The 9,019-nt window shown below is 35.6% G+C and overlaps 1 protein-coding gene across 2 annotated transcripts in view; it reads left to right on the top strand.

Annotated features, from left to right (window-relative positions):
* LOC110033639 (dual specificity protein kinase shkC-like) overlaps positions 1 to 9,019 on the top strand; it is a 49,137-nt gene that overhangs the window by 13,155 nt on the left and 26,963 nt on the right. For both annotated transcript variants that reach the window (XM_020737686.1, XM_020737685.1), the window contains exons 6-7: positions 4,543 to 4,663; positions 4,917 to 4,996. In XM_020737686.1, the coding sequence (XP_020593345.1) occupies positions 4,543 to 4,663; positions 4,917 to 4,996 (201 nt within the window). The remainder of the gene's footprint in view (positions 1 to 4,542; positions 4,664 to 4,916; positions 4,997 to 9,019) is intronic.

The following is a 9,019-nucleotide window of genomic DNA, read 5'->3' as shown; positions in this document are numbered from 1 at the left end:
AGATATATATATATATATATATATATTCCAGTCAATTCGAGTCGAACACGAGTGAACAAACTTTTGTTCGTGTTCGGCTCATTTACATTTCGAGCTTAATCATGTTCGGCTCGTTAGGCTTAACGAACAGGCCGAACATGAACTGCTTAACGAGCCAAATACAAGCTGTTTGAGAACAATGAGCCAAATTGACGGGTCTACTAAGAACAAGTAGAACTGGTTGATTAGTTATATTGTTGGTATCAATAATCAATCCTTTGTTTCCTCTGCTGCAGTGTGGATTGTTTAATGATATTAATTTACTTTAGCAGTATGAATGTAATTCTTCTATTAGCGTATCACCCGGATTATGTAGGGAAGGTATTAAATAAGCAACTATCAGCAGACACTGGGGCATGCATCTGGGTTTTTAAAAACTATTATGCTTGTTTTTGTTAGGATAACGTATAAATTATATGTTGAGGGGACATCCTAGGAAAATGAACACAAAAATAGTATCAAAAGGGATTGTTCATCACAAAAGTCATTAATATTTATGTGTTTCAAAATCAAGCCTACAATCATAAGAGACGAGACATCTGAAAAATTATAAAGAAGCCACAAAAATTTACAAATAAAAGGAGCATAAGAAAAAAATCTATCTCAATCTGTAGAGCACCAATCACACACACACCCAAAAAAAAGAAAAAAAAAAGAAATAAGAAAACCGCTTGTGAAAATAACTCTAGAGTGACAATAAAGAAAGTGATTAATCTCGAAATGGTGGCATCTCACATCTTTTTACACAATTTCCGGCACAACCACACTTTTGGTTTGTCAAGGTGATGTACCACGGTAACATAATATCTTTTTCATTTGTTTTCTCTCATCTTTCTCTTTTCTCTTTCTTATTTATTTTCCATTCATTCTTTTTTCCTCATCAAATCAGTTAGGTAGTCGATAACCAGCATAAAATTTGTCGAAAAATTATAGCATGAATCCTTTTGTTCATTGTGTAAATGCTAGGATATCCTCTGGAAGCGACGCGCTGTATAGCCTGAATACAGTGAAAGTGTGCAAGAACTGCTACAACGACACTTGGGCGTAGTGTCAAATAAGCAAGGGTTTCTACATTATGGACGGATGCAAGTAAAGAAGTTAGTCCATGAAAGTAATATTAGGATATGATCTTGGAAATATGTATTCTCATTGGTAAATTAATGAAATTAGTTAAAATTATGATTCATAGAAAGATAAATATCTTATGTATTCAAGAAACTAAATGAGTTGGAGAAAATGTTAAGGAGATTGATAACTTATGCTTTAAACTTTAGTATTCAGGTAATAGTCACATTAGAAATGATGGTGTTTTTATAGATACTAGTTTGAAAGATTATTTTGTAAAAACTAATAGAATTGTAGGTCTTAAGATTATTGTTGACACTAGGATTTTTAATTTTATAAGTGATTATGCTCCTCAAATAGGTTTAGATATAGGTCCTAAACATAACTTCTGGAATGACTTAGAAGAATTAATACAAATGATACTTCTTAAAGAAAAAAAATTTATTGGAGGAGATTAAATAGACATGTTGGTAAAGTGGTAGAAGATTTTAGAAATACTCATGGTGGCTATGATTTTGGAGTGATTAATGAAGAAGGTGGAGCCATATTAGATTTTGTTTTAGTGTATGATTTTGTTATTGCTAATACTTTATTCAAGAAAAGAGATGAGCATATTATTACTTATAAGAGTGTGTTTAATAAAACACAAATTGATTATTTTCTTATAAAAAAAAGAAATCGCCGAAAATGTAAAGATTGTAAGATCATTCTAAGTGAGGATTTAAGTACTCAACATCAATTATTAGTTATAGATTTTAAAATAAAGAGTTGTAAAATAAGGAATACTATGAATCATTGTCGTAAAATTTGATGGGAGTGCCTAAAAGACACAAATAAAATTATTTTTATGAATAAAATTCAAGATTTCAGTTTTGGGATATTCATGAAGGAGCAAATTCTATGTGGGATAAAGTAACAAACACTATTAAACAAGTAACAAAAGAGGTACTGTAAAATCAAAAAAAAAAATTTCTATAAATAAAAATAGTTGATGGTGAGATAATAATGTGCAAGAAAAGATAACATATAAGAATCATGTTATAAAAATTAGTTTAAATTTAAAAGCGTAGAGAACTGGGAATAATATCAAATGACTTTTCGAGTGTCTAAGAGAACAATTTGCGACATTAAAAATTATGCTTTTAACGATCTTTAGAGTAGATTAGATACTAAAGATGCTGAAAAATATATATATAAACTAGCCAAACAAAGTGAAAAGTAAAGTAAAAATTTAACTCATGTAAAGTGTGTTAAAGATGAAAATCAGAAAATGATTTTCTTAGAAAAAGATATTCAACATAAGTGGGCGAGTTTTTTAATAAACTTTTTTAGTGAAGTTTTTGAAAATATGATCGACTTTAGTGATCTTAATACCATTAATAATAATAAAATATTTCATTTTTACGATCGTATTAGTAAAAAAAAAGTTGAGAAGACTTCAAAGAAAACTAAGAGTGAAAAGTCTGTAGGACCTGATCATATCCCAATTGAAGTGTGGAAATATATAGAAGATTTTAGAGTTTTTTGGCTTACTAAACTCTTTAATCTTATTATAAAAACTAAAAAAGATGCCTGAGGAGTGGAGGAAGAGAATTTTGATCCTCATTTTTAATAATAAAAGGGATGCACAAGAGTGTGCAAATTATAGAGGAATTAAGTTGATGCAGTATACTTTAAAATTATGGGAGAGAGTAATTGAACATAAGTTAAGACATATTACAAAGATTTTTCATAATCAATTTGGATTTATGTCGGACAGGTCTACCATGCAAGTTATACATTTATTAAGAGGTTTGATGGAGAAGTTCAGAGATAATAAAGATGATCTACATATGGTTTTTATTGATTTAGAAAAAGCTTACAATAAGATTCCAAGAAATATCCTTTAGAGATTTCTTGAGAAGAAAGGTGTTGCTATGACTCATATTCAAGTCATTAAAGATTTGGATACTAGAGCTGTTACTTGTGTTCGACCAGAAGGAGGATTGACCAAATATTTTTCTATTTTTGTTAGATTACATCAGGGATCGCTTTAAGCCCATATGGATGCTCTTATTGGACATTTATAGGATGATGTACCTTGATATATGCTTTCTGCTAATGATATCCTTCTCGTGGATAAGACGAGAGAGAAAGCTCGGGAAAAACTTCGATTATGGAGGTTTACATTGGAATCTAAAGGCCTTCATTTGAGTAGAACTAAAACTCAATACATGGAATGTAATTTTAGTAGTAGTAGCTCTGGTGACAGAATTGTAACTGTAGGTGATCAAATTATTAAAAGGTGTGAATGCTTTAGATATCTCGGGTCCATTGTTCAAAGTGATGATGATATAGATGAGAATTTTATTAGTAGAATTTAAGTTGGTTGGTTGAAGTGGAAGAATGCTTCGAGCCTATTGTGTGATAGAAAAGTATCGCTTAGACTGAAAGGAAAATTTTATAAGATGATGGTGAGACTGCAATGCTCTATGGCGCTGAATGTTGGCCTTTAAAGGAGAAGCATAATACTAAGTTAAGTGTTGCCGAGATGAGAATGATTAGGTGGATGAGTGGCTTTTCACTTAGAGACAAAATGCAAAATGAATATATCCGTGATAGAGTTGTTGTAGCTCCAGTGACGGACAAAATTAGAGAGAGTCGTCTTAGATGGTTTGGTCACATTAAATGTCAACCATCCGATGATCCGATTAGGAGAGTATATGTTTTAGATTTGACTTATGTTAAGAAAGGCAGAGGTAGACCTAGAAAGATTTGGGCATATTGTATAAAAAATGATCTTAGTTTATTAGAATTAAATGAAAATATGACACTCGATACGACGCAATGGAGAAAAAGGATTCATGTAGCCGACCCCACTTAGTGGGATAAAGGTTTGTTGTTGTTGTAACATATAGCATGTCATAAGATTTTTTCTCTTCACAAACATAAGCCTAGCCAAAGATACCATGCAAAACCGAAACCATTATATTGAAGCCACAAAAATATACAAATAAAAGGAGCATAAGAGAACAATTTTTACTAAGCTCTACCACACCAACCTCACAAAAAGAAGGAATCCCCAAATCTCTAAAAGCAAACGCAAGAAAAAATAACTCATGAGATACATTGAAGAAAACAACTAACATGAGAGACATTAAAGAAAACAACTAAGCTCAAAATGGATGATTGCAGTTCTCCATGGAATTTTCAAAAAATTTTTGGCACAGCTACACTTTCGTTCATCAAGATGATGCTCCGCAGATATTATCTTTTTCTTTTGTTTCCTTTTACTTTCTCTTCTCTCTCATCCTATAAACTTATTTTGTCTTTTAGCATATATCGAGTGTATAAGCTGAATGAGTTTTGTTGAAGTCTTTCTATATTTGCATACCTTTTCATCTTTCTTCTTTAAAACCTTATATATATTATCTTTTTTTATTTTATTTTATTGTGCAGAAATGCTTTCAAGCATGAACTTAGTTTGTTGCTGAAGGTTCGACATCCTAATGTTGTCCAATTTCTTGGTGCTGTCACACAGAACACACCATTGATGATTATTTCCGAATACCATCCAAAAGTTAGTTTATGCTCGCCATTCTCTCACTGCTGTTTTTTTTTTTGTTTGAATTGTGGGAAGAATTACTTGCATGCCACTTAATCCCTATGTATTTACAAATCTAACTCATAGATTTTTATGTATTCAATGTGGAAATACATAAGAACTGGGTCGTATGTATGTAAAGGCATGCCAGTGTTGGGCTAATTCTTTTTGATAATCATTATTTCCTCCGTTTCCACATCTTGGCTGACATCTTGATTTTGAATCTCAGGGCAACTTAGGAAGCTATCTTCAGAAAAAAGGTCGACTACCGTTACACAAAGTTCTTAAATTTGCCATTGACATTGCCAGGCAAGACTTTAGTCCTTTTTACTGCTTTAAAAAGCAGAATTTCTTAATTCTGAAAACATTTACTTATGGCCCAATGATTGCTAAAATTCTTGAATATTGTGCTCGAATATGTAGCACATTAGCCGGGAACAAAATGAAAAATCTCAATTTCAGGTTAGAGCGCTCCACAAGCTTGATAAAAAGATCACGAATATTAAAATAGCAGGCATGCTACTTAATTTGTCAAGGCATTTGAGCTAGACTTTGCAAATAAATTAGATATCTTCATGCCTCAACGTCAAACATCATATTCCCAATTATTTCATTTGATATATTAATTGATTGCATGATAGGCAACATTATGCCATCGGAACAACTGAAACTTCTATCTAGTTTAGGGTTCTATTTGTAAATATGAAATATCGAGGAAGTATGGGGGTTTATTTATAAGAATTTTGTAAGGCTCTATGTAAGCCCAAATCATGAATGAATAGAACAAGCTTTTAGAACAATTATTTCTTTATGGTATCAGAGTTAAACCCTAGCCCTAGCCGTCGCTAGTGTTGCTCCAGTACTGCTGCTCCTCTCTTTAGGCTGGCTATCGCATCAAGAAGAATGAGATAAGAGGAGGCTTCGGTTTCAATCACCGGTGCAGGAAGTGTCGAAGATCGATCGAAAGGCATAGGAGATGCCTTCAGCTGCTGGTTCAAGGAAGAGAGTTTTTTTCGGCTCAATTGAAAGGAAGAGGCGACACCTTTGGCTGTTGGTTTGCGGCATAGAGGTTCTTGTGGCTTGTGTTAGGATAGGGGTGAAGCATGTGTGATATTTAAGTAGTGAAGGAGAAAACTTTGGTTCTGCGTGTGTGTAAGGATGACGAATGCTAGGGAATGTTGTGTCATTTTGAAGTGAGCCGGTGGGAATAATTAAATTGAGTATGACCTTGACGATGAGATAGATTAAGATTAGATGAAGAAGAGGAAGAATGTCGCTTGTAATTTGTGTGATCTAGACTTGGATCTTTGTGATTAAGGTTTTTAGGAGATGAAGATAGTGCAGAAGGTAAATGATTGTAACTTCTGGAAAGATAGATCCTAATGTTCTGAAGGTCTAGATCAAACTCATACAGGGAGCTAGCGTCTCGACAAGAACAACTACCACAACAAATGCTTTGGCGTAGGTGAAGTTAGATTTCCGTCCCGTGAATCTGAAACTTGATGGATCGACCACATATTTGAGTTGGTCATGTCGGATCGAGGCTGCTCTAGTAGGGATAAGAATAGAGGGATATCTGACGGAGGTTGAGTCAGAGAGTGTCAATGTTGAGGGGGATGAGTGGACTACACACACCTTACTTTACACCTGATTACTCTATTCGATGGTTTTATTGATTGCCTCATCAGTAGATGTCATTCAAAAGATGAGGGACATCTGAGCGAAGCTGAAGATGATCTATGCTGGGCTGAGAATCGCATGAGAGTGTTCCTGATTCACCGTGAGATAAAGGCAATGGTACATGGTGATAAATCGATTTAGGAGTACTCTATAGATTGGGAGAGGCTATGGGCAGATCTTAATCATTTTTCATTGATGTCGTGCTGTGGCAATTTGAGGTGTAAGAAGGGGGAGATATTTGCACAGATGAGAACTTCTGTTTCTGGCTCATCTGAATCGAAGATCGATCGAAAGGCATAGGAGATGCCTTCAGCTGCTGGTTCAAGGAAGAGAGTTTTTTTCGGCTCAATTGAAAGGAAGAGGCGACACCTTTGGCTGTTGGTTTGCGGCATAGAGGTTCTTGTGGCTTGTGTTAGGATAGGGGTGAAGCATGTGTGATATTTAAGTAGTGAAGGAGAAAACTTTGGTTCTGCGTGTGTGTAAGGATGACGAATGCTAGGGAATGTTGTGTCATTTTGAAGTGAGCCGGTGGGAATAATTAAATTGAGTATGACCTTGACGATGAGATAGATTAAGATTAGATGAAGAAGAGGAAGAATGTCGCTTGTAATTTGTGTGATCTAGACTTGGATCTTTGTGATTAAGGTTTTTAGGAGATGAAGATAGTGCAGAAGGTAAATGATTGTAACTTCTGGAAAGATAGATCCTAATGTTCTGAAGGTCTAGATCAAACTCATACAGGGAGCTAGCGTCTCGACAAGAACAACTACCACAACAAATGCTTTGGCGTAGGTGAAGTTAGATTTCCGTCCCGTGAATCTGAAACTTGATGGATCGACCACATATTTGAGTTGGTCATGTCGGATCGAGGCTGCTCTAGTAGGGATAAGAATAGAGGGATATCTGACGGAGGTTGAGTCAGAGAGTGTCAATGTTGAGGGGGATGAGTGGACTACACACACCTTACTTTACACCTGATTACTCTATTCGATGGTTTTATTGATTGCCTCATCAGTAGATGTCATTCAAAAGATGAGGGACATCTGAGCGAAGCTGAAGATGATCTATGCTGGGCTGAGAATCGCATGAGAGTGTTCCTGATTCACCGTGAGATAAAGGCAATGGTACATGGTGATAAATCGATTTAGGAGTACTCTATAGATTGGGAGAGGCTATGGGCAGATCTTAATCATTTTTCATTGATGTCGTGCTGTGGCAATTTGAGGTGTAAGAAGGGGGAGATATTTGCACAGATGAGAACTTCTGTTTCTGGCTCATCTGAATCCGGTCTTTGATCAGAGGAGATCAGTCCTTCTAGCCCAGACGACGACCCTTTCACTGGATGAGGCCATCACTATGATATAGGAGGGGAGTTACATGAGGCTACACTCTGAGCCGTGTGTACTGCCAGGTGCGCGATCAGCTTTAGCTCCCTCGAACTCATGACAGGTGTCCAAGGGGAAACTCGCAAGCGCTACAACTGTGGTGAAGTAGAACATTTGAGTAAAGTTTGTCTGAGACAGGCGGACATGGATGTGGACGTGAACAATTTGGAGTTCGTGGTCGTGATTGTGGTGGTTGAAGAGGTTTCAGAAGGGGCTATCAGACAAGTCTGATGGTAATAGAGGATGAGGGAGAGACAGATGTGTTCTTTACCGATGAGGATCATGAGTTTCTGGAGATGTTGAAGATGAGGCAGAAAACAACAAATGATGAGGCCGAGATTTCATCTCTCTCTTCATCATCAAGGGGTAACATTGCTACTTATGGTCACTCTAACAAAGGTACTCGTGATACGCATGCTCGTCGCTATTTCTACCACACAATCACCATAATGAATATTAAATTCCCGTGCATCTCAACATGTGGCAGGTACTACTAGAGAGTTCTTTTCCCATACTCACCTAGCATTTCTAGAGAGCATTCAGACTGTTGATGGTACAATACGACCTGTAGTGGGTAAGGGTAGAGTGAGGTGTACTGATTATATGCTTTTGTCTAATGTTTTGCATGATCCTTACTTTTCAGTTAATATTTTTTTTCTTTAGTATCCTTATTCTCCAACTAAAACGTGTTCTTTCATTTGATATTCTGAAGGTGATCTTTTAAGAGAAAGGAACGAGCTCGATACTTGGGAGTGGAACATGGCATGGTGAAATTTGGTACTTGGATAGAAAGAGGATGGACTCAGCTTTTGACATTCATGGTAGAGAGTGTTGAAAGGGATCTGGGAGGAATGTGGAGGATGTATTGTTGCTATTATTTAGTTGTTTATCTGTCCTTGTATGAAAGACAAATAAACAAAAACTTGTTTGTGATGCTTGCGATTTTGGTAAGTTTAATAGGAGCTGCTATATAGTTATGGGAATAGGTGTTCTTGTGATTTTGATTTCATACATTTTGATGTTTGGGACTTTGTTCTACGAGTTCGATGAATGATTGTCGATATTGTCTTTCCTTGATTGCTTTTTTCTTGTGTTAGTTTTAGCTGATGAAAGTATGGGTGATGTGTTTGCTTGCTTTAATGATTTCTACAAGACAATCTAGAGCAAATATGTTGTTAGAGTGAAGGTATTGAGGTTTGATAATGAGACAAAATATGCTAACAAGACGTTTGAGAAATACTTATTAGCCCAAGGGATATGTATTAAA

The sequence above is a fragment of the Phalaenopsis equestris genome, unplaced genomic scaffold (assembly GCF_001263595.1).
Source record: "Phalaenopsis equestris unplaced genomic scaffold, ASM126359v1 Scaffold001243, whole genome shotgun sequence".
NCBI lineage: Eukaryota > Viridiplantae > Streptophyta > Magnoliopsida > Asparagales > Orchidaceae > Phalaenopsis > Phalaenopsis equestris.
This window is presented reverse-complemented; position numbering and strand designations above follow the sequence as displayed.